General features: G+C 44.7%; 1 protein-coding gene across 2 annotated transcripts in view; it reads right to left on the reverse strand.

Annotated features, from left to right (window-relative positions):
- Nucleotides 1-26831, reverse strand: part of SRGAP2 (SLIT-ROBO Rho GTPase activating protein 2) — a 226089-nt gene that overhangs the window by 63080 nt on the left and 136178 nt on the right. For both annotated transcript variants that reach the window (XM_080823944.1, XM_080823943.1), the window contains exons 4-6: nucleotides 11391-11453; nucleotides 3740-3955; nucleotides 3018-3146 (exon numbers count right to left, since the gene is read on the reverse strand). In XM_080823944.1, the coding sequence (XP_080680070.1) occupies nucleotides 3018-3146; nucleotides 3740-3955; nucleotides 11391-11453 (408 nt within the window). The remainder of the gene's footprint in view (nucleotides 1-3017; nucleotides 3147-3739; nucleotides 3956-11390; nucleotides 11454-26831) is intronic.

Consider the following 26831-nt stretch of genomic DNA (forward strand, 5'->3'; position numbering starts at 1 on the left):
CCCCGCACTGGGCTCTCTGCTCAGCGGGGAGCCTGCTTCCCCCTCTCTCTCTGCCTGCTTCTCTGCCTACTTGTGATCTCTCTCTCTCTCTGTCAAATAAATAAATAAATAAAATCTTAAAAAAAAATAAAATAAATAAAAAAGAGAAACCTTAGTATATAAAGTTTTATATATATATATATATATTTGAATAATCTCTATGCCCAACATGAGGCTTGAACTCACAACCCCGAGATCAAGAGTCGTACGCTCTCGCAACTGAGCCAGCCAGGTGCCCCAGTTTCTATATTAAGGTAAAGAGAAGACTTGGTTCCCGCCTTCATGGAGCATACAGACACTAAGAAACATTCCTCTGTTCCTAGTGCAGTCACTCAAACTTTTTTTGACTTCCAGCTCCCAGTAAGAAATACATCTTGTCACACACACACACCCCCCAACACACCTGACAGTTTCACAAAATAAAACTTAATCTAAGTATGATATACCTTAGATATTCTAATTTCCTTCCTATTCTATTCTAGTCTATTCTGTTCTATTCTAGTTTATTCATTTAAAAAAAAAAAAAAGTCAAACGCATAAAAGTGATTTCATGACTCCCCTAATGGAACATGATCTATGGTTTGAAGAACACAGTCCTAGGGCCCCCCGGGCTTCCCTGAGCATTGCAGTTAGCCAGTTTCATAGAAATTATCTTTTCGTAGGTCTATGAACACCTTTAGAGCAAAAATTATTTTATACATTTTGTACCCTTGGTGCTAAGCACATAGCCTCACTCCAAATAAATACTTACTTAGCCACATAATGTTATCAGCTTTAAAAAAGAAAAAGAGTAATCAATCTGTCCTCACTTCAGGAAAAATGAAAACAAAACAAACAACAAACACATCAAGAGTGACTCTACCGGGGGCGCCTGGGTGGCTCAGTGGGTTAAAGCCTCTGCCTTCGGCTCAGGTCATGATCTCAGGGTTCTGGGATTGAGCCCCACATCGGGCTCTCTGCTCAGCAGGGAGCCTGCTTCCCCCTCTCTCTCTGCCTGCCTCTCTGCCTACTTGTGATCTCTCTCTCTCTCTCTGTCAAATAAATAAATAAAAACTTAAAAAAAAAAAAAAAAAGAGTGACTCTACCATCTGAGTGGCCTAGAACGCTACTAATACGGACCAGTCCACAGTAACCTACACCCACACCCAAGCTGAGTGCTAAGGAGGCCGAAAGGATGCTTTTTCATGAGACTTTGCACCATATCCCATGAAGATGGGCTCTAACATCTTCTTTCTAACTGAGAATAAGGTGCAAAATACCTTGCTTCTTGGACTGATTTTAAAACACCCACACACGTCTGATGGGGGGGTCTATGGACTGCAAACATGATATGATGACTGACACAGAGCTGTAGCCCCTCCCTCCCTCTGAGGTCGGTATTCTGGTGAAAGGGACGGGAAAGTTGCTCTGGGGGCAAAGAGGCATGATGGACTGCATGGGCTGATTCTTTTTTTTTTTTTTTTTTAACCAAAAGTGAGATATATAGCAGAAATGGAACATAAGAAAGAACTGGTTCTCTTTCTTGTGCTGAGAACAGGCGTCTCTCCCGACAGTGAAGAGCCATTCCCCTCATGAGGAGAAAGGATCCTGTTTAGCGCTCTGACCTCCACTGAAGGACAGTGCTGAGACTGGCATCAACAAGCAAAGAGAAGAAAGTAGTGCCTGGAACAGGTCTAAGGGCTCCCCTTACCCGGTGGGACCACGACACCCAGGGCGTGAAGAGGCTGAAGTCTACCAAATCAAAAATCCCTGGCTGGAGGAACTAGTTTGGAAAAGTTCCCCAAGCATGTGAAGCCAGATTTCAGCACCAAGATCAAGTCCAGTTCCTCTGTTTGCCGGAGAGAGAGGTGGGGGAGAGGGCAGCACGGCAGAGTTCCAAAACAGGTCAGTACCCAGCCCCAGAGGACCTGAATCTTACACCAGACCCCAAATGCTGTTGCGAATTATGGCAGGCTCACTCACTGAGAAACCCAGTCAGGCAACTGTGCCAGGTCTGGCCAGAAGCTTTTAAAGCCCAGTGGCTACCTGCAGACGGCTAGAGGCAAATATCAGGCTTCAGAGAGGAGACCAGCCCGGGTACACCTGAGTCGGCTGGCTCCCGGCCCCCCACTTTGAAGACTAGAGGCAAAGGTTATTCATGCAGCTATAGTCAGGGTTGGCTCAGGAACTGGGCCAGGTGGGCGTCTGCAAGACTCAATGTAAAGTTTGAAGAAAAAGCAGCAGGAGAAGCAAGTCCAAGGTGGACCCATACGGCAAAAGACAAAAAGCATATCCCTTGTGCCTAATGCATGCAAAACACATGTGCCTATTCACCTGCTCCTCTCAACATCTTTGCGTCACAAATCAAAAAGCACAGGCCATAGGTCAAGGGCATCTCGCTACCTTATTGACCAGGACCCTCAAGTGCAGTGTAACTGAGGGCAGGTAACCTTCTTGAGCCCTAGATTCCTAATCTTCAAATTGGAGACAGTAACACTGATCCAGAGGGTGACAGGAGAGTCAAATGAAGTAATACTAAGAGACGTCAAGTACTATCTGAATATAAGGCATGGTCTCTTCTAACTCTGTAACTTTTGCCATTTACGTCTGTGTGCTGACCTAAGGGAATGGTTCCTGAGAAACAGAAGTGCACTGCAGTTACGAGCATGAGTTTGTCATCAGACCTACTGGACAAATCTTGCCTCTGTCACTTATTAGCTGACTCTGGGTAAACTCATCTAAACTCTGAATTTTAAACTGTAAAAACGAAGAAAAGAGTGCCCTCCTCCCAGAATTGTAGTAAGAGCCAAATAAGATAAAGTAAAAAGGGCTTCACCTCTTGCCTGGTACATGGCAAGCCCCTAATGGACCACAGCTACTGTCGTTATAATTCTTCTCAAAATGCTCCAAGAGGCCAAGCAACAGAACTGGGCAACACCTGACCAGTTCTCCAAACCCAGGAAAAAGGCGCCCTTGAGCCCCCAGCTTGAAGCACTTACATCAATAAGGTCAGACAGGTCGTGGATGTAGTATTTGAAGACAGATGCATTGGTTGCTTCCAGAGCCAGTAAGTACTCATTCCGGGCTTTAATGGCCTTCAACTTATTCTCTGTGTACTTGGCTTGGCGCTGAAAACAGAACAAAAGTTCAATTCTACTTTTTTTTTTAAAGGGGAGATTGTGCTCTAAAAGATGAAAGTACAGTACATTCGAGAACCACAATTGTACGGCTACTCCCTGTGCGCGTCTGCCTTAAATTGGGTTCTAATTCTGTTTAATGAGATTCAAGGGCATAATGTAGATCAATCCAGGAAAGGTTAATGAGGCTCCCTACTTTAGATGCATGTCCCACTTTGGTTCTATCGGCAAACACTGTTCTTCATCCTTGTACCACCACCCGGAAGAAGGGGTCCCTACCTCTGCCTCTGAGTAGGGGACATCTGAAGCCCAGCCCTAGGTCTGTGGTCCCTCTCCCAGGCTTGGGAGAGGGTTTCTTCTGATCCTTATGAATCTGCCACAGGCAAAGATTTGGAGCCCCCACACTCAAGTTCTTCTGGTACCTACATCTTCCAGGGCAGATAGCAAGGACTCACTTTTGGCCATTAAAGCACTATAGGAATGAGTTTCTTTGTTCCGCTCTTCATAGCACATACTGGAAAACTCTTAGTCCTGACTTCCACAGTGTTCCTCCCCAGCCCCTACAGTTGCGGACGCATACATACCTTCTCCTTCATCTTCTCAATCTTCTTCACCGAGCTCCTCCGGACGTGCTTGTCTTCAATGCGGACATTGGACGAGGAGTCAGGGGAGCGTGGGGTCTGCCGGTCTTCCTGCTTTACCGATTTTCCAAATTGCTTCTCCTCCTGCTTCTCTGCTTCCTTTAGCTTGCTCTGAGCACTGATGCTGTCGGCATTGTACATGTGATAGGTCTTCATGACCTGCAAGACACCCCCACCCCCACCGCCAGAGGTCAAGCCAATAGGGTCAGTTCTCCGCTTTACAGACTACCAGATTCAGCCGGACCCGTGCCACAAGAAGCAACATCCTCACCCCCTTAAGGGAAAGGTTCTTAAGTGTTCCGCTCAGCCAACACTGCATATTAAAGACCACCCCAAAGCACAGGAAAGCAGCATTTGAACAGAGCCAATGTCTTATTATTAAAGCGACTTTACATCTTCCATCATGTGTTATTTACTTCTATTTTTCAACACCTGTAATCATGACCCTTTTATATCAGCTATAGCCAGCTCACAAGGTCAAGTACACAGGATATGTACGTCACCACCACTCGGATCCCAAGAGCAAAGCCCTTCCGGGGCAGGTCAGGAACCCTGAGAAGGCCAGCACAGATGGGGACGGAGTCTCCAGTGTCCAGCACAGACACAGACGGAGTAGTCAATACTTTTGGGACCTTTTAGATACAAAACGGGGAAGAAGAAAGGCTCCGAAAGCTCCTTCTACTGGCCTAGAGTTCTAAGGATCCATCTGGCCCACTTCATGTGGGTCAAGCACCCTCTCTCACGGGAGCTAACTAGAACAGCAGTGGCAAGAACAATGGCAGCTCTTGTTTCTTGAGCACTTAGTATATGCTTGGCTTCGTGCCAAGTGCTACACACACATTTTCTCATTTCATCCTTACGGTGACCCCGGGATCTAGAAAACAACCCTATGAAGACTGTTAACCCACACAGCAATTCAGGTGAGAGCCCGAGAAGGAATAAAACCCACATCGGGTAAAGCTAGAGTTGCCATAGGAAGGAAGTAGTATTAAAGGAGGAAAGAACAATTTTCACATTTCCCACCAAAGCCACTGTATGGGGGTCCAATCTCTTTTCTTACAGAGGAGGCAGGGAAGCCTAGAACTCGTGCGTGCTTCCTCCCAAAGGTACGTCCAGCCACAAGGTGCCTGCTCGTCCCTGCTGGAGCTCTCTGTTTCTACACAGGGAGCCTCTGGCTTCTATCTGGGAATTAAAAATGCCGATTACAACTAAGCGAGCTCAAGTTCAAGACTGCTGACATTTTGATGCCGCGTGATCTCTTTGAGAGGGAGAAAGAGTGTGGGAGCCGGGTGCATGTGTGAGGGCGCAGGGTGCAGACCGAACAACAGGGGAGTAAGGGCGTAATACTGATAATGACATCCACGGCTTACCTAGTACGTGCTGCGTGTTAGAGGCTTTGTGTGAGTTGTCTCACTGAACCCTCACAACTCCTCCATAAAAGACATGTGATTATCTCTACTTTTAACGATGGGGAAACTGAGGCACAAAGAGATTAAACTATCCCACCCAATGTCACACCACTCATACATGGCAGAATCAGGATTCAAACTCAGGTCTGTCAGACCACAAAGTCCACATTCTGAGCCACTAGGCACCAGTGTCCTCCTCTGAACAGGACCAGAGCTGGGTTAGCTGGGAGGAAAGGTTAGGTTTAGTCAAGCTGGGTTAGCTGGGAGGAAAGGTTAGGTTTAGTTAAGACCGGTTTGAAAAAAGGAGCTGGTTTTATTAGGGCTTCGTGTTAGAGAAGTGGTCCTAAGGGGGGGGGGGGGGCTAATATGGAGACATTTTTTTTAAATAAAGATTTTTATTTATTTAACACAGAGAGATCACAAGTAGGCACAGAGGCAGGCAGAGCGAGAGGCGGGGGGAAGCAGGCTCCCTGCTGAGCAGAGAGCCCGATGCAGGCCTCCATCCCAGGACCCTGAGACCACAACCTGAGCCGAAGGCAGAGGCTTTAACCCACTGAGCCACCCAGGCGCCCCCTGGAGACATTTTTGATTGTCACAACTTGGGAGCTTGCTACTGGCATCTGCTGGACAGAGTCCAGGGAGGCTGCTAACCACCCAGGGTACGGGACACCCCACCACAAAACTGTCTGCCCAAAACATCCATGGTGCTGAGGTTGAGAAATCCTGGACGGATCTTATGGGTGTACTAATCCCTTAGGATCAGCAAGAAGTGGTGGAAAGAATGAAAAATACTGGGACATCGACAAAATCAAAGTTCTTTACAGTTTAAATGTCTCATTTTGGATCCAGAACTTTTTAAATCTGCTTCACCTTATTTTCAACCCGACATCACTTCCCATAAGATCAACTCTGTACACTCTCCATACTGGTGAAATGATATTTAGTAACTGGTAGCATTAAAAACCTTTCTAAGTAATTCAAACAGTCCTCCAGATTCCAGAGTGACTAGGAAGTGAGGAAGAGGCATGTATTATCCAGGCTGAAGAAGGGTAGACTACTTTTTCTTTCTTTTCACCTGAATATGATTCAAAAGCTTGAATGAATAGTTGTAAAAATGATTTTTAAGAAAGTGATTTTCCATTTCACAATGATACAAGAAACACTATGAATGAATATGAGTCAAAAAAAGGACTCAAAGGAATAATGCCAAGAAGACAACAATGAAGTAATAAAACTTAGTGATTTATATTGCTCCTTTCCACTAAAGAACTCTCTGTAACAGAGAAAAACACCACCTAGTCTAGGAAACTATGAGTTCCTAAAGGTAAGCACCACTTCCTCTTTTGTGTTTTCTTCTCTTCTCCACAGCTGGGAAGTGTGTCATGTCCACAGTTGACAATTTTACAATCAATGTGGTTGCCTGAATGACTTTGACACCAAATCTGTCCTCTGTGGAAATATGGAAGAAGTATAGCTAGTATCCTTCAACTCAAGGAAAAACTGAGGTACCCAGGGGTCAAAGCTTAAATAAGTGATGCCAAAACAATCGGGAAAAATAGGGAAGTCAAGCTAGAACTTGGAGAAATATACATACATATATATATATATATATAGAGAGAGAGAGAGAGAGAGAGAGAGGCAAATATAAACTAGGGGGAAAACTCAGAAGTCTAAATTCTCAGTTATACAAAGAGAATTCACTTTACTTCAAAAAACAAAAAATTTATGCCATTAGCCCTGCTCTCTCCCCAAGCCACACTAAAATAACAGAAGAGAGTTTTTATTATTATTTCTTAGATATAAACGGAGGAAAATAAAAAGAATGAAAACAGTACATAAAAAGCAGGGAGGCAAGTAGTGAATGATCCACCAAACCCTAAACCAAATGAAGGCAGAGCCAAGAAGCAAGCAGACTTACATCACTGAAGCCCTAAGAGGAACTGGTGGCAGTGGGATGAAGATGGGAGTTAAAACAAGAGAAATTACTGAAAGCCTAGAATTGCTGGACTACCAGATCTCATCCTCTCTCCCTCCAGGGAGGACTAGAGGCACATTCTCTATAGAGGGCCTATGCATTGGGGACACGAGGCTCAGCTGAGAATAGGGGTACTGAACTTAAAATAGGAAGATCAACAGAAAATTCTATACTGAACGTTGTGATGGCCCTGGCCTCTTAAACAACTCAGGCCCCAGACACAGGCAGGAAGTCAAAAGAGCCTTGTCTGGGGAATCTGACTGTCCAAGATAAAAGACCTAGAAATAGGGACGCCTGGGTGGCTCAGTGGGTTAAGCCGCTGCCTTCCGCTCAGGTCATGATCTCAGGGTCCTGGGATCGAGTCCCACATCGGGCTCTTTGCTCAGCAGGGAGCCTGCTTCCCTCTCTCCCTCTCTCTCTGCCTGCCTCTCTATCTACTGTGATCTCTCTCTCTGTCAAATAAATAAAGAAATAAATAAACCTTTAAAAAAAAAAAAGGCTTTAAAAAAAAAAAAAAGACCTAGAAATAGTGATTATTAGGGCTTCCCCAAGGAAACACCAGTCAGATCACCCTACAGTAAAGACCACAGATAGCACAGATCTTTCAACCAGCTTTTCAATGCCACACTTCAGAATAAGAAAAGGCAGCTAAGGAGTACCAAAAATTTAAGGAAAATATCTAATATGAAAGGCCAAGACCAAAACAAGCCATTAGGAGAGAACGGAAAGTATACAGAAAGAAGAAATCTTCAAAAGCAATCAATAATATCCCCAGAGAGGTCAATGAAAAACAAAAGGACATCGTGTCATGAAACAAGAACAGAATACAACCAAAAAGGAACATTTGGGGAACAATAAAAGAGCTCTTGGCAATTAAGATTCAATTCAATCTCTCTCTAAGAAGCCTGACTTCATGTAAATGTCATCACCTCATACTTTACTTGCTGCTTTACTTTTCTGTCTCTTCTCTTAAAACAAAATGCCTTGAGTTCAGGGACATCTCTTATTTGTCTCTGTATCTCTAGTGCCTAGTACTGGAGACAAACAGGCAAGCAGAGCTGGTTGTCTATTCACTGACACTGTCTCAAGGGAGCAGGTGCCAAGTACCAGTCTGTAGCAGCTCGGCCAGCAGACAGCTGCTGCACCAAATCAAGCAGCCATATATTCAAGGGGAGTACAGAAGTGTGAAACTTCTAGGGCAACCACACCCCAGCATTACAACACCTCTTCTTCCTTTCTCAATTCTAGGGCTTACTTGACTCTTCCTACTTAGCCAATCCAAGTGGCTTCTGTGCCCCCACAGACCCTCCTTCCTTTGGGTACTTGCTGGGCTTTTTCAGATACAAACTCTGAGTACAACTGAGGTAGAGAATTCCAGAGTTCTTCGGGAAGCAGTATGCTCCAACCTCAAAGGCATCCCTGGGTCACCAGTTGGAAAATGAAAACCACTTATGACCATAGCCTACCAACCAGCCAGCTCAATATGGGGGGAGACACACATGGAGAAGAATGCTCACTAGGGTTGCTCTCTGAATGGCAGCTGTGGGAAGCAGCCTCTGGCACAGAATGCCAAGTCAGGAAATTCAAAGGTCCTTCAGGCAGAAAAGAGGAAGGTACAGAGGGGCAGCTGGCCACTTATGGTATGAGTCTGGGCCTCCTGCCCAAAGGCATCCTTATTTGGGAACACCGAGACACTGCCCCTTGGATCATCAAGATTCAAAAGTACTTAAATTATCAACACTTGGGTAATCAGTCTCCCAAAAAGAAATATTTTGAGCACTAGGGGAGATACAAGCTAAGGAGAGCACTGAACATGGTGGGTTCCTTATATCCTTGGTTTCCTTTATCCCATGGCCCATGAATAACTTCTACTGCCCATGGGGGTCACTGAAGCAAAAGGCCCTCTTGCCTTCCCAAAAAGCTAATAAGGTGAGAGCTCCCTATAAAAAGGTCTCCCTTGTTCTCTTCTTAACTCCTCTGAGAGAGAGAGAAGGAGAACACTCAGCAAGTAGCTTCCCAAAGCCACCATTATATGACTGCCAAGTTCTTCCTTATTGAAACCACTGTCAAATGTAGAGTGACCAACTGTCCTTGCTTACCAAAGGGCTCTCCTAGGTGTAGCACTCAAAGTCTCATGCCCCCCAAACCCTTCAGTTCTAGGCAAATTGGGACAGTCAGAGACCCTAATGCCATGGTGCCTTCCTGAGGCCAGTCCTACACTCATCTCACCCTACAGAAGAAACAACTCAATTCTGTCCTCTGAACTTTCTAATGGCCTACAGAATCTGCAAACTCACTTGACCCTTAACTACTGTAGGATATTTTAGGAAGTGTGACTGGAGATACACGAAATATGTGGAGACCTGAGTCAAATTTGTATTTTGGCCTTGGACAAATTAAACGAATGTGTATCCAAGGATAAAAGATACAGCACAGGGAATACACTCAGTGGTGTCATAATAGCATTGTATGGAACGAACGGCAGGCACACTCGTGAGCACTTGTTGAATTACTGTGTTGTACGCCTGAAACCATCGTAACACTGTGTGTCAACTACACGACAATAAAATAAAATAAAAATAAAAAGAGTGTATACCGATTCACCTCCTGGCAGGGGACTCCATGCCCAGCCGATTCTCAGTCTGTACGCCAGCAGGAAGATTCCACGCTCTGCGTCAACACGGAAGCACTGGCCGATGTCGGACTGCGTGAAGACTGCAGTCCAACTCGCCAGTTTAGCCTCTTCAAACCAGAGCAACAAGTTCCACAGTTTTCTTCCTCATTCCTGCACGAACTATACGCTTTCACTAATTTCTTTTTTAAAAATCATAGCGTATTAGGAGATCTCGGACACGGGGCAGAACTAATAGATCCCTGGGCACTGTTCTTTCGTTACTCCCTCTAGTCCTGCTGCAGAAGCGGCAACCTGGTTTTGAGCTGGTTTGGGGGTTGCTGGCTATCCATCCTACTCCTCCCCAGAAAGAGCAAACAGCAGAGGCCCATGACGATTGCGAGAAAATCAAAGGATTCATATAATGACTTCATGTGTCATATTCTATCTTGGTGAATTCTTTGCCAGGAAAAGGGAGTAATAGCTCTTCTTGGTGCCTAGAAGATGCTCTAAAAATAAAATGCAGACGTAAAACATTAAAAAGACAACAGGGCTCAGGAAAATGCATCTAGTCTGTAAATGATTCACATCAACAGGCTTCTATTTTTATAAAAAAGCCTTAACTGCACTTGAAAGAAATGAGAACTTGGGAGTCGAACCAAAGGGTCCCATCTATCTGCTTGGCTTCAGAGCAGAAGAGTCACAGAGCAGGAAGTCCAAGCAAGCTGAGCGTCACTGGAGGCCAGTCTGATGACTACTCTACCCTATTTTCTTGCTCAACAGTTGCCATGACAAAAGAGCCACACCTAGGCTTTTGGATCAAGAACATGGAATTCTCTGATCCCAAATGGCTGTGATGCATGTCACCACTGCCTGTCCTCCTGTGAAGAAAGAAAGGAAGAAAGAGAGAGAGAGAGGAAGGAAGGAAGGAAGGGAGGGAGGGAGGAAACACAGTGAATAAACAAGTAAACACTGGAAATCAATTTCACCTCCAGAACAGAATGGTACAAACCTAGACAATGACACAAAGACTGGGCACAGCCCTGCTGAAGACGGGAGCCCTGAAAGGCCTTTTAAAAACCCAGGCAGTCGATGCCTGGTCTCTCTGCCTGAATCCGCCCCTCCGATGAGGGGCATTTCGGACTCTGGGCCGCCCTCTAGGGCACCCTCTTTCGTGGCAAACACGTAGATGGAGCCAGGAACTGATGCGCAACCCTGAACATGAAGTCCTTCCCGGCAGGCACATACTAATGGCTCGACGCAGGCTGTGTTCCTCACCATTAGCTTTGGGGTCTCCGGCTTGCTGCTACCGGGGGTCAGTTGTGCCGATGAAGGCCCTGGCTGGTCTCCAGCGATTATGCCCTGACAAGGCCACGGTTAGTCTGCGCAGCTGAGTAGGGAGCTCATTTTGAGAGTTTTGGGCTTGTTCAGATTTGAAAATAAGAGTGTGAGGAAAAGAAATGGGTGGAGTCACCCCCAGTGGGGACCATGCACCGTCCTCAAGCTCAGCTCCGTGCTGCCGCTGATGGGAACACAGCCGCAGGCTGCCAAATGCTGCTTTCCCCTGCTTGTTAAAGAGCCAGGCACCATCTGACTTACCGAGTAGAGCTCATTCAGGACCTTCATCAGATCATCTTGGAGCTGCTGGCCGACTTCTTTACTCTGCAAGGAAAGAGGAACGGAGGTTAATTGGGAACCAGAAGGGGGGAGGAGGGGGCGACAAGGCAAGAACAGCATTATGGGCTCTACAACTAACACAGACTCAATTAAGGCCCATTATTTAATCCAGCAAATCAGATAACCACTCCGATCAGACCCAATTATGGTCAGATTACGCAAAGAGTTTTAATAAAATGAAATGCGCCCCTTCTATAGCCTAGTTAAGGCAATCGTGTGGAGGGCAAATGGGTGTAGGCTTTGATTTTTCAGTGGGTCCCCGAAGAGCCGGCTTGAAAGCCACATCTGATCTAGCAACTGTTGTTAGGTGGAGTAAGTCTTCTGGGACACTTGAGCTTGAGCCTTCTTGAGAATTGTGGAAAAAAGTCAGATGTGAATCAGGACACCACAGAAAGGACATAAACATCCAAGGGCTCCGAAGCACCTCACCAAATAGGAGCCTCCAAGGAGGAAGGAAGTATGGGTCTTACTTGATTTTTTTCTGCCCCAAACTCCCAGCGCAGTGGTACCCCAGTAATAACTGCTTTGGAGATCAGCTAATGGTACCAGATTCGGATAATACATGTGAAGGGGTCTCCAACCTGTCAGTACCAAGCAGAAGTGGTTCTCGGGCATCTAACGACACAGACAGAATAGTAGAAATAAAGAAGGATGAAGAAGCACGAAGGAGAAAAGAGCCATGCCTTCTGTACCGAGTGTTCTATGCCGAGCCCAAGAGAGCAGGGGATAAAACTGATTGGCATCATTGAGTCATCGAGAGGGGAAGCCCTCTTTTTATCTTCTGCCAGCTCCTTCTAGTTCTTTCCTACCCATCAGATACCAACAATGTCCTTCTAACAGCAGGCAGATACTACCCCTGGTGTGGCTCCACTCCCAGGGGAAGAAAGAGAGGTCTCGCATGTCAGAAGCATAATCATTTGCAATCTTGCTTTATTCAAGATGTATGACATTAAAACTATTTTCTCCGATTCTAAAAGGAATATATGTTTATTGTAATTAATAAGAAAACTGGAAAAAGAAAAACAAAACAAAAAAGCCAAAACTCAAGAAGATAGGCAAAAAGGAAAAGCAACTTTTAATTCCTACCACTAAGAAATTACCACTTGAGACTTTATCTATCTTTCTAGTTTCTTCCATACGATTTTCATGAAATCGGGGTTGCATTATACACACTGCAACTTACTCAAACAAACGTTTGTGAACAGTTCCCCCCATATTCTTCTTCTAGAACATTATGGAAGATGATATTGCCGCAGCTCCTATTCTTGGATATCCATCTTGCTTCCTTATTTTTATGATAAAACATGCTCTATTAAATTATTTGCTGCATCACCTATGCACACACCTTTCATCATTTTGTCCCTGAAGTCACATTGCTGAGTCAAAGACTATTCATTCATGCCATTAAACTGCCCTTGAGAAAAACTGTATCAATGAAAAACACCACCGGAAGCCTAGAAGCACGTCACTTCACCTTTTTTCTTGATGATTCAGCAGGTACCTTCTCGTGACCTGCGGTCCTTTGACTGTCGTGAGCCTGAACCTGCTCTTTTTTTTACAGGTTCTTCAGGCATTCTCGTGTCTCTTGAATGCTTTGCCTTTTTCTGTTAAGGAATTAATTACGGAACACGACACCTGTGTGACCTTTGTTGTGCGGAGACAGACTCTTTACACCTGGTGGGGTGGAAGTGGGAGGGAGGAGCCCTGAAGAAGCCATCACATGACATTCCTATTCTTGGCTCCTCCCCCATCAAGAAGGTAACTTTGAACAATGCGATCGATTCTTCTCTCTGGGCCTCTGTTTTCTCTTCCATAAAATGAAAGGCTAGCGTATTCCTAAGGCCCCTCCTAACCTCTGCCATTCCAGGATCCTTCATGATATTTTGCCTGGCTTCTTGAGTCCGTATTAGATGCAACCTCCACCCGCTTCTGTGTACGGCTGGTCGGCTTCACTTCCCAAAGCAGAAGATAATGAGCAAGTTCTCCTCGGGGACCGAGATGCTCTACAAAATGGATGGCTTCAGGGTAGCTTGCCAGTCTTAAATTTACCATTCCCAAATGTCTCTCATTCAATGCCCTCAACCACTGGAAGAGCCACAAGAGGAAATGCCTTTCATCTAGACTCTCACATACCGGCTTCTTCCCATCATGGGGGCAGAGCTGAGGTCCACGGAGGCAGAGAGATCCAAGGAGGTGAAGTGAGGCAAAATGACTCACCAGCCAGCCCCAGAGTCAGCAACGGGGCCAGAAAGTGACCACGAGTATCACTTCCAAATGCCCTGCCCTCCAAACACCCTACCCTCCCACCTCCAGGTCCCAACTCCCCTGCCAGCCTCCCATCCTCCCTTACCACCTCCTTGTGTTTCAATGGTGGAGGTTCTGGAAGAAGGCTTCCATTCCTCTACCCTGTTGCTTACCCAGGAATTAAATAACCTAGCCAAGGGGGGGGGAGGGGAAGGGAGGAGGAGAAAAAGCATAACCAATAAAAAAGCAATTAAGCCCAGGCAGATGTTTCCTTTCGTGTACCGATTAGCTGGAAAAGGACCGACTCAACTATTATCCCTGTTTATTTGAACAGGCTGCTGAAGCGATTCTGACTTACGGCTCCCTGTGGCTGAGGGCTGAGCCGGGAACACACGTGAAGCTCTCCCAGCTACAGTGGTCCCACCAAGCCCGCAGCAAACAGGAACAACGCTGCCACCAGGAGAGAGGCAGGAAATGGCCAGTGCCTCCCTCTCCTCTCACGGATGCTAAAAGGCCACCGTTCTCTGTTTCAGAAACCCTAACTGTGCGCCTCTGGGGGCAAGCGTGGCCCCAGCAAGCCAGGAAGGGCTGTCGGAACTGGGAAGCTACAAGGGGGCCCCACCCAAACACAAAAGGGACATTTAATCCCGGGAACAACAAAACCTGAAGAGGCCGAGTACATGACAATGAAGTCTGCAGGGCCTTTCCGTTCCCTGCTTTAAAAAAAAAAAAAAAAAAAAAAAAATTGCAATGGGTTTTCTAGGCAGGGAGGAATAAGAATTTACAGAGCAGTCTTTGTACGCTATCACACAGCCTGCATCTCTTTTCTTTAAAATTTCTTGGAAGAGAATGAGTCATCTAAACATTGCAGGAAACCAAATAGAAGTCGAGGGAAAAAATTACTTTGGGTAAAGTTTTTTTTCTCTTAAATGTTTGCATAGTAATCTTTGCCTGGAAAAAAAAAAAGATGCCTAAATTTAGAATAGAGATGTGGCACAGTGAACAATGCCGGGTCTCTGGGACAGGCGGGGATCTTTTATTTTGAAGCTCCCCACAACCGTGTGGCCAGAGTGTGTTTGGGGGGGTAGGGGGGTAGGGGGGAGGTGGGGAAAAGTGGGGGAGAGTGGGGGGGGGCACTCCACTGGCCTGCTGGGGCGGGCCTGCTCGCAGGGAGATTGCTACAGCTCCTGCCAGCTGTGCGTTTACCAAATGGGCAGGGAATCCTCCTTTCCCAACAGATAGCAGCACTGGACGACAGAAATGTCTTGTTTCCCCCGGACCGTAACCTGCCAAAGCCTCCTCTCGCAGAGGAAGACCAGAGCGGCTGAAATGCAGGAGGCCGTGTGGTCTAGGCCGCTGGGTACCGGGCTGCCCCCGTTCTCTGGATGGCTCCATCTCCTGAGCTCAGATGGGTTCATGGGTTCGTCTACCGGCATTTTCCAAAGAACACGGATGACGAAAGGGTTTTAAAACCGGCCTTCATCAGGAAGACCACCTTTTAATTTATCCTCTAGTGCTTTTGCTCAGCACTAGTGGGGTGGGTGGCTGTTGTTTACAGGCATTTGTACTACAAAGCTGTATTATTTGACAGGCACAAAATTACCCCGTCTGTATGAAAGGAAGAAGAGAGGAAGGCGCACCTTGGCCATGTGACGAGAGCTAATCTCCGCGCCGTCCCAAGGCTTAGCTTGTCAGCAGGTAGAAACAGTGGTTCATTTAGTTCCCTGCCGATGAGCCCGTGCCAGCAGTTTTCCAAAAAAGAATCCAATTTTCAAGGGCATGTGTCTCCCTCCACCAGCACCAGCACCCCCCAGCCCCAAAGACACTCCTGAGACCAACTGTTAAAAAATCCAGTTGAAAACTGAATTTGCGGGGTGCCTGGGTGGCTCAGCCGGTTGGGCATCTGCCTTCAGCTCAGGTTGTGGTCCTGGGGTCCTGGGACCGAGCCCCACATCGGGCATCCTGCTTGGTGGGGAGTCTGCTTCTCTCTCCCTCTGCCTGTCTCTCCCCCTGCTTGGGTTCACTCGCCCTACTTCTCTCTCTCAAATAAATAAATAAAAATTTAAAAATAATAATAAAATAAAATAAAATTGAATTTACACATACAGCTTTCTGAGGAAAGGAAAGATACAAAGCCTCTATGAAGCTCTGGCAGGAGAAGCACCACCAGATGTAGAGTGACAGCTGCAGGGACACTCATTCGGCACTTCAAAGAGGCCCCGTTTCATGAGCTGGCGCTCTGCCTGCAATGCTTTTTGGTGGGGAGGACAGGAGGAAAAGGAGTGGGTGTCTGGCGGCAGGGCCGGTGCTCCAGGATGGCAGACTCGGTGTCTGGCCCTTCCCCAACCCACCTCGGCCCATCAGAAGTCACGGGGGGGGGGGGTGCGCGGGTGGCGATCCTGCAGGTCAGAGCTCAGACACCACTTCTTGACGTCCCCTTGGCCACACCGCTCGCGTATATGCAGAGGGACTGTCTCTAGTGCACGCATTAGGGTACCCCGTGATGGTTCTAGCAAGGCTGTGCTCCAGTTACAAACTCATACTCTGGGGAGCCCAGGCCAGTGGTAAAATACAAATATACTGAATTGCAAGACTTTCACACAGAGGTGGGCTGGGAGCTGCCGTGAGAGCGACACCTAAAGTGCTTTTACCTTCTAAAGACAGGGGAGACTGGGATTTCAGATTCGCACATTTTTCGAACTGCACTCCAATATATTATGGTGTGTCTACAATAAAAGTACTTATTAGGCACACTGCATTCTGCTATTTCCTATTCTTTTCTCTTCTCTTCTATTTTTTTTAATATTAGTCATAACTCACTAGGTTCATTCTATAACCCATTAATGAATCTTTATGCATAGGTTTAAAAAGGCTGGGTACGCTGACGTTGTGGAATTAATAAAGAAAACAGTGGGCTAGAGACTAGAGCCCACCAGCTAAGACGCTAAATGACTTGCGTTCTCCAGGTGGGGAATCAGACGTTTGAAAGCAGGTTGAATTCCTAGATCTTGGCAAGGGGGAAATGCTGGGTTTCAAGGAGTGAGCAAGAAGGAGTCTGCTGGCAAATATTTACGGAAGGCCTATTATGTGTCAAGCACTCATGGTCTGACTGGGAATATAGCAAAACACAGAAGAGTTTAACATTTACAAGCCACTGAGAAAGATCGACATTACCCTGATGTCCAAGCCTATCAGAACACAATTCTTTTGGGCTCAAAGGCCTTACTAGAAAGGGAACGTCTCAAGCTAGTTTTCTATTTGAGGTCCTTTTTTTTTTTTTCCCCTTTTTCTATTTCAGCTATGAGGATTCTGCACTTTAACCTAACCCCAGAGCAAGTTAGATGGGGAACCCAGCATGCCAGAAACAGAAATCCGACTTCAAAAAAATCTAGGTATTCTACAACATATCCTTTTTCTTTGAATTTGCCTTTCTAAATGAGGATAGAAATTTCAGGTTATAATGACATTGCTTCAGTATCAGCGACTCCCCAAGCAGGCACGTTTCACTTTTAAAGAACCTCTTGAGCTTGTCAGCACTGTAAAAACTAATCTCATCAGTAGCTCCTTCACTCAGAAGTGAATGGGTGTAGTTAAGCGCTCCCGGTGACAGGAGTCATAACTTAAAAGAAAATGTCCAAAACCAGATACAGTCTGAGACCCAAAATACCTGTCTCGGAATTCACTTTCTAACGCAACAGGTTTCTCAATGAGATTCTTGTTTAATTATCTGAATTTCTTAGCCTAAACAACAGAACACATTATAACTTTTATTTTTTCTAATTTTATTTATTATTTGAGAGAGAGAGAGATCAAGAGAATGAGTAGGAGGAAGGGCAGAGGGAGAAGCAGACTCCCCATGGAGCAGGGAGCCCGATGTAGGGCTCGATCCCAGGACCCTGACATCATGACCTGAGCCGAATGCAGACACTTAACTGACTGAGCCACCTAGGCACCCCAGATTATAACTTTTAAAGCCCCTTCTGTCTCCCACAGTGCCCAGCCCACGGCTTTGTGCACAGGAACTGTGAAGTAATCAGTTGTTGAATCAATTAGATCAAATTTTAGTTTAGACTTAAACACTGTGCTTTCACCTAACCACGAGAATAAAATAACATAGTTGCCTTTTCCACATACAAATTATTCAAAGTGGAAACTCCATCAGAAGTTGCTCACATAAACTCCCTCAGGTCACAGTTCACAGCTGAGCCACAAAAGGTGAAATGACATTTCTAGGGTCATGCAGCTCTTCAGCACCCTGCCTGGGACCACTGCAGTCCTGGAGGTGGGTGAAGAGACAGCCAGGCTCGGCATGGAGCAGGGTTTGAATCCTGCTTCCGCTACCTGATCACAGGACCTCGGGTAAATTATTTAACTGCTCCATATCTTAGTGTCCACATCTGCAAAATAGGGTTAGTAATGAGATAATACTCCATGTAAAGTCCTTGAAACAGAATGTGGCACCGAGTATATTCAGTAACAGTTCGGTATTACGATATTAGAATCCAGCCCTCTCTAACACCACCTGAGCGCTCTCTCCACCACACTGTGCTCCTCCTTCTGGGCCCTCACAATACGTTAATGATCGTGTTAGGTGGAACTGGGAAGGTCCCAGAAGCCAATGGCCAGGCAGGACTGTAGCTAACTCCCTCCGATGGAAGGGCTCTATCAACCCACGGGGAAGAAGAATCTTTGCTTTTCCCTATGCCCCCTGCTGCACAATCCATTCTCCTCCTCAGTTTCAGTAAGAACCAAGGTAACAATGACTCCTTAAGAAATATGCAGTTTTCCCAAGGAGGGGGGGAGTAGGTGTTTAGCAGAAAGGAGGAAACTGGGAGCGGAGGGAGGTAATGTAGAAGGAAAATAAGGAGGATAGAATTACTTTCTATCCCTTCAGGAAGATTAAACAGAAAAAATCCTTCTCAACTGCACAACTGGGACTTCGTTCAATGGGTATCATAAATTAAATGTCCAAAGGTAGGAGCTCCCTACTGCCTAGGTCAGAAAAATCAAAGACTGCCCATTACCAAGTTCTGGTTTAATGAAATCCAGGGGCTTTCTCCTCTAGGGCACTTATTTCTGAAAGCCATTTCCTTAAGGCTTTTCCAAAAGTTCCGAAACATGTGACTCGCCAGACTTAATAACCACAGTAATACTAGTGGCCCTGGGAGAAAATCCATTCTCTAGCATGACAGTGAACTCTGGATTCAGCTCCTACCTTCCTCGGATGCTCACTCTGCTCTGTTACAAGGAACCGAACCTCTTGCCGTGGAAACACATAATTCAGATAAGACTGAATCCCACTAGACTGGGGCAGGGCCAGGGATGGGGCTGGGGGCCAGGAAGAAGCTGAAGGCCCCCTGCTCTCCTAGGACCTCGGACGGCACAGACACGTAACAACCTGAATGTTCCTCTACGGTTGTTTTCATCTCTGAGAAGGGCCCCTTCTCATACTAAGAAAATAAGCTGAAAGCAACATCCCTTAAAAGGGAAGAGACAACCAAGTCTGAGGCTTCATTTCTTAAATCACCACTGTGATCCTTTTCTTGGCACATTTCCACCTTTAACTCTTCTGGATAAAGATGTTAGCAGGAGTGTAATAATGTCTTCAGGCTCTGATCTCGAGTGCCAAAGCATTTCTTGAGGTCATACTGAAGATCTCCCAGGCAGGACACTAAAGGCATAGAAATGGTATCTAGGTAACTGTAGTGCCCTGGATAGACCAGGACACAGGGGACAAAAGACACAAAGGCAAACAGGCAACATGAGAGTACAAATCTCTCAGCAACTGTAAAATGAACGCTGGAGAAAAAACAATCAATGGCTTGGAACTGGGCAAGAAGGAGGGAGGGAGGGAGGGAGGAAAGGCAGAATGATAAGGTGCTTGCAAACATATGCCCTCCCACAATAAGGAATTCCAGGAGCTGGGGGATGGGAAGAAGGTTCCCAGATGGCTGGGGAAAGGCTGGGAGAACACGAGTTAATAGAGCTCATCTGAAAGTTGGCAGCGTGAACACAGAGAGGAGGGCGGCCTGGTAGGAAGTAAAAGTCAGCAGCGCCCGTACAGGAAATGCCTGGGGCACTGGGAAAATCGCTGATTAAATACTTTGAGAAAGAGGAACCCAGCAGCAAAGCCAATTCATTGAAGGATGTGTGTAGTTTTAGTGCTTTTGGAGTTGCCTCAGATCCCACCATCGAGCAAGGAGGTGGAGGTGGAGGTCCAAGCGTGGAGAGACCATTTTCTTGGCACTCCAGGTGCCCGAGCTGGACCCAAGAGTTGCCTAAGGCCGACCCTAGGAGACAAGCAGAACTCTTTGTTGGCAGAGGAGTAGAACCCACGTCCCTGGGGCTGGGGTGGAGACCTGGGTTGGGACAAGTCTCTTCTGATACGGAGGAGGGGGTGTGTGATCTTTTTGTCTTCGTCAGCACTAGGTCCCCACTGCCACTCCCATCCGGCCTGGTCCTCAGACACTTAAAAAAAAAAACCTGTATCCTTGGAAGAGGGCACCTTCCCTCTTGCCAGTACCTCAATACCGATGAAAAATCATTGAACTCTAAGAAGGAAAATGTCCAGAGTTTGGAAATCGGCAATTTCCAATCTTCAGCTCTGATTTTTCACCAAGTGCTTCAATGTTTCTCTTTGATTCAGGCTTTACAAAAGCTCCAGGTACGCTTGAAAAGAATGTGTGTCTGCCTACAGTTAGGCACCGTGCCCGTATATGCCATTTAGGCAGTTTAACTGGTTTTCAACTCTCTACATCTTTACTGAATTGTTTTTGGTCTAATTGTTTAATCACTCATCAAGACATGTGTATTATAAAATCTCCCATTGGGGTTGGTGTTTGTCTGTTCCTTCTTTTAATAGTCTGTTTTTGACTTAATGTATTTTAAGGTTACGTTATTAATTATATACTACTTCCTGGTAACTTTAAATCTCCAATTATTATAAAATGTCTCCCTTTATCTCTAATAATTTTTTAATTAAAATCTAGTTGGTCTGATCTTATCGAGCTTTCTTTCCCATCATTCTGCTTTAAATCCTTCTATATGCTTATACTTAAGTCATGTGTCTTCTCTTATAAGCAACATACACTTTGGTTTTGCTTAAAATCTGTTTGACAATCTACCTTTTAATTTTACAGGAGTCAATGTATCCTTGTAATTAATTGCCAATACATTCAAATCCACCAAACGGCTATATGCCATTTGTTCTAACTGTCCCTATAGCCTCCTTTCCTCTTATTTATTATTTTCTTTTTCTCTTCCATTTTTAAAAAATACAGAGTCACTTTCTGGCATATTCTGTGTGTTTGGTGAAATCCACCACAGTTAAGACACAGGACAGTTCCATCATCTACCAAAAAAATTCCCTCATGCTGCCTCCCTCCACAGTCTAACTCTCTTCCACCCTTAATCCCTGGAAGCCAGCACCATGTTCCATGTCCCAACACTTTTGCCTTCACCAGAATCATCCTTATCTTTTTGGGGGCCATTTCTTATAAACTAAGTTTCCTCCTCTCTTAGATTGGTAGAGATGCTATTTCTCTACTGGTAACCCTAACTAAATTACAATGTCTATGCCTGACTTGCCGAAGTCTAATATAAATTAATATTCTTACCACTTTTCGCACAATACTGTTAAACCTATTTCCCCACCCCCACCTAAAGATAGGCTCTATTGCTGCCATTTTCATTCATTTTATATGTGCTTAACACCTCATATGAATTTTTTTTTTTTTTTAACAGTCACTATTCATTTAGGTGGACACTGTTTCTTTTCCTGCATCTCAAGGCTTCTATCTGGGATCATTTTCTTTCTGCACAAAGAATACCGTTTAGTATTCCTTTTAGTGCAGGGCTGCTGGTGATCAAGTCTCCTCTTTTTTCTTGCCTAAAAATGTCTAGTTCACTTTCACTTTTGAAAGATATTTCTTTCAGCTTTTCATTCCACTGTGTCCTGTTTTCCACTATTTCTACTGAGAACTCAGCTGTCCACCTTGTTGCTGTTCCTTTGAAGGTCATATGCCTTTTTTTCCTTCCCTCTCTATCTCTAGCTGTCTGAAAGTTTTAGATTCTCTCTGTCAGAGAGAGACAATTTTACTATAATGTGCCCACATATAACTTTCTTTGTTTAGCCTACATGGGGTCCATAATGCTTCTTCAACCTGCAACTTGAGATCTTTCTCTAGTTTGGACAATTCACCACCATTTTCTCTTCAAATATTGTTTCTACCCATTCTCTCTGCTCCCTTCTTCTGGAACTTCACGTGTATGCATGTTAGGCCCATTCACCATTCCCATAAGTCTTCTATGCTCTTTTTTGTATTTCCCATCCTTTGACCTCTCTAAGCTTCAGGAGATCTATTTTTTCTGACCTACCTTTCTGTTCATTACTTCTTTATTCTTTGTCTAATTCTCTACTCTTTGTCTAATCCGTTCAATTCACACACTGAGTTCTCTATTTTAGTTACTGTGTATTTTCAGTACTAAAATTTCTGCTTGAGTCTTCTTTTTTTTTTTTTTTTTAAAGATTTTATTTATTTATTTGACAGAGAGAGATCACAAGTAGGCAGAGAGGCAGGCAGAGAGAGAGGAGGAAGCAAGCTCCCCGCTAAGCAGAGAGCCCGATGTGGGACTTGATCCCAGGACCCCAGGATCATGATCCGAGCTGAAGGCAGAGGCCCATGCCACTGAGCCACCCAGGTGCCCGAGTCTTCCTTATTTAAATAGAGATAAAATTTACATACCATACAATTCACTACTTTAAAGTGCACAATTAAAAAATAAATAAAGTGTACAATTCAGTGGTTTTTAGGATATTCACAAGGTTGTGCAATAATCACCTCTTTCTAATTCCAGAACATTCTATCACCCCAAAAGAAACCTCATACCTGTTAGTATTCACTTCCAGCAGCACCACCTTTTCCCCTCAGCTCCTGATAACCACTAATCTACTGTCTCTCTGGGTTTGCCCATTTTGGATATTTCCTATCAAATGGAATCATACAAAATGTGGCTGACTTCTTTCACCTGGCACATTGTTTCCAAGGTCCCTCCATGCTGGTATCAGTACTCATTTCCTTTTTCTGGGTGAGAAATATTCCAGTGCATGGATATGCCACATTATTTTTAGCCATTAATCAGGTGATGAATATTTGGATTGTTTTTGTTTGGGGGTGATTATGAATAACGCCACTATAAACATTTATGTACAAGTTTTTCAGTGAGCCTGTCTTCAATTCCCTTGGGTATAGATGTAGGGAAACAGAACTGCTGGGTCATAGGGTAACTCCTATGTTTTTGCATAAGTTTTGGTGACATTTTTGAGGAACTGCCAAATTGTTTTTCACAGCATGTGCACCAGTTAACAATCCCACCAGCAACGTATGAAGGTTCCAACATCTCTACATCCTTGCCAACACTCGTGCTTTTCTTATTTTCTTTCATGACAGCCATCCCAGTGGGTACGAAGTGGTATTTCACTGTGGTTTTGATTGGTTCTTCCCTAATGACTACCACGGCTGAGCATCTTCTGTTTACTGGCCATTTGGATACCTTCTTTGTAGAAATGTCTACGCAAGCCTTTCACCTTTTGCAAAATTGGGTTGTGTGTCCTCTTGTTGTTGAGCTCTAAGGGTTCCTTATATATTCTGAATACTAGATCCTTATCAGACATATGATTTGAAAATATTTTCTCTGAGTCTATAGGTTGTCTTTTTAATCTCTTTGACAGTGTCTTTTGATGCACACAAGTTTATAATGTTGATGAAGTTCAATTTATGTATTTTTTCTTTTACTGCTTATGTTTGGTGTCAGATCTAAGAAATATTACCTAATCCAAGGTCAAAGATTTACGCCTGCTTTCCTCTAAGAGTTTAAGCTCTTAGAGTTACATCTTTGATCCATTTTAAGTTGATTCTTTTTTATAATTTCTAGTTTTTTGCTATTATTTGATATCACAAATGTATGAAACATAGTTAATTTAAGGTTTGTCTGAAAACCATTACATGGATCTCCTGTGGGTATATTGTTTTTCTTAGAAGCACTATACATACAAAATGATGAGTGGGAACTGTTAGACCTAGGAGGATAGGACCTTTCACTAGAGAAGATTTCCATTTGCCTCTAGTGACTACTGTCCTAGATCATCTTAATCCAACTAGAGATTAAGATAATTTGAAGTTAGGCTTCAGTCCTGTAAGACTGCTGAAGTCTATTTCTGGTTCCCCCTCACTTCTAAGCTACAGACCTGTGGGGTCCTAAAGCCTGAGAAGTTTACCAGGGCTCCCCCTCCCTTGACCTTGTATTCCAGTTTCTGTCCTGTTAGCCCTACAAGGCTATTGAAAGCTCTGCTCAGCTTCTTGGCCCTCAGTGGTCTTTTCTAGAATAGTAGATGCCTCCTGGGGAAAAACAGCTCCAAAGGAGCATAAGGTTGGTCTGAATTACACAAACTGCCGTTTCTAGAAGTACAACCCAAAGTCTAAGCTCTGAAGACAGAGATTATGTTATGTTTGCATGTAGCCCTCACCAGGTCCAGTGCAATACTGGATTCGGAACCAGTACTGAAATATGTTCTGTATGAAAGAATGCATAGATATTGGGGAACATGAAGGCTTACCACATTTATGTTTTAAAATAATCCATCTCCCAGGACATGGTGACCAAAATATTCTGGTAAAACAAAAGAGAAGCAAATCTGAGGTTTTAAATATGGTTCCTCATTACTTCCTTAGGGGCTTTTCAAAAACCACAGTCCACCAAAGGGCAGGAGGGGGCTCACTCTACCTCACATGAAGGGAATCTATAAAATTTGCCATAGTGATTCAGAATCCAGGTTCAAACCTCAGGCATTCTCTGGTGACCCAGAGTCCGCAGAATGGAGGAACTTCACATGAAGTTCTAAAAATGAGCACATGTAATGGGCCCTGTGGGGCTCCAAGGAAGGTCTGGCCATCTAGTTCCTGGGACATATGTGACAATGTCAGGCTCACCAGCTATCCCAAATTCCTTAACACCACACTGGCCTCTACTCTGTGACAGTAGCATAAAAACAGAAAGAAGTAATCATTGACTTCTAATTCTCTTTCCAATAAGTGGCCATGAGCTGTTGACTTTTCCTTCATGACACATCTGACATCTGTCTCCTTTTCATCCCTCTTGGCACTGCTTCCCCCACACCTGAATTAGAGGCCCAGTCTTTCTGAACGGCGGCTCTATTACGTCATTTTCCTATGAATAAACCTTCCACGGTACCCAAATGCTCTCCAGAAAAAAATTCAGACTCCTTCATTGGGCATTCAGGGCTCTTCTCAGCTTTGTTTCAACTACTTTCCTCATAAATACTCTGATTTAGCCAAACTATTGTACTCACAATAGTGATTCTGGAGAATCCTCCCTTCTGCCTGTGCTCTTTTGTCCTGAAGCCAGTTCCTTCCACATGGAAGGTCCTTTCACCCTGCTCCCCCACCCTCCCCACCCCAGGCAGTCTCACAAACACCTTCCTTTTCCGTCTCTAATTACAAAATCCTTTTCATTCACTAGAAACCCAGCTCAAATGTCACCTCTCTGCTTTCTGCATGGAAAGCATTTAGGACCATGCCTGGCATGGGGTAAATTTTCAACACAACTTTTTTAGAAAAGCAAGTGTGTCGGGGGCACCTGGGTGGCTTAGTCTGCCTTCGGCTCACGTCATGATCCCAAGTCCCAGGATCAAGCCCTGCATCAGGCTCCCTGCTCAGCGGGGAGCCTCCTTCTCCCTCTGCTGTTGCTCCCCCTGCCTGTGCTTATTCTTGCTCTCTCTCTCCCAAGTAAATATAAAAAATCTTAAAAAAAAAAAAAAAAAAAAGAAGAGCAAGTGTGTGGTTGTGGGGGAGGAGGGATATAATTTTCAGTCAATGATCATATGGAAATTACGTATCTTTTTTTTTTAAATTAAATTGTGCCCTACCTTGCACTATATATAAAAACTGGTTTCATGGGCATGGCTTTAGACCATGATGTGAAAGACAAAACTATAACTTACAGAAGGTAATACAATGGAATATCTTCAAGACCTTAGGGTAGGAAAGGTTTTCTTTGACATGGTAGAAAAGCACTAACCATAAAAGAAAATGGGAGGGGCGCCTGGGTGGCTCAGTGGGTTAAAGCCTCTGCCTTCCGCTCAGGTCATGATCCCAGGGTCTTGGGATCAAGCCCCGCATCAGGCTCTCTGCTCAGCAGGGAGCCTGCTCCCTCTCTCTCTCTGCCTGCCTCTCTGCCTACTTGTGATCTCTCTCTGTCAAATAAATAAGTAAAATCTTTAAAAAAAAAAAAAGAAAAAGAAAAAGAAAATGGGTACAACCACACCAAAATTAAGAACGTTTACTAATCAGTAGAAAGAAAAAAAAACAACAGGTAAGTCACAGTGTAGGAGAATATATGTCTAACACATATAATCAGGAAAATGACTAGTATTCAGGATATTAGTACTTCACTAGAGAATATATCTAACATGGTCAGTAAAAATAAGGAAAGACCCTTGAACGCAATAATCAGGAAAATGCAAACTAAAACCAATCTGACAATAGTTAACATTGAAACAGTTAAAGATAAAACTACAGCTAAAGTTAAAAATCTGACCAGACTAAATGTTGGCAAGGATGTAGAAAAATGAAACTCATACATTGTTGGTGGGGGTGAAAGTGACTATTGACGTCATGGGAGAAGGTTGGGCATTATATAGTAAAGAAGGAGATATGTTTATTTTTTCACCCAGCAATTCCACTACTAGGCATACACCCTAGAAATCTGGCCACGTGGACACGGGTGTACACATATAAGAATGTTCACAGTGGCACCGTTTGCAGTAGTCCCCCAGCAAAACAACCCAAGGCCCATTGATAACAAAATGCACATTAATAAGTAAATTGTGGTACAATCATAAATGGGCCCCTAGAGCAATGAAAAGAAACAAGGTAAAGCGTGGGTGGAATGCACAAACTATGGCAAACAAAAGAAGCAAGACACAAAATTAAATTATGCTGTTTAGAGGTGACTAACTAGAAGATGTAATTTAAGAAAAGCAAGGGAGGGGCGCCTGGGGGGCTCAGTCGGTTCAGCGGCCGACTCTTGGTTTCGGCTCAG

Source organism: Martes martes, assembly GCF_963455335.1.
Source record: "Martes martes genome assembly, chromosome: 15".
NCBI classification, from domain to species: Eukaryota; Metazoa; Chordata; class Mammalia; order Carnivora; family Mustelidae; genus Martes; species Martes martes.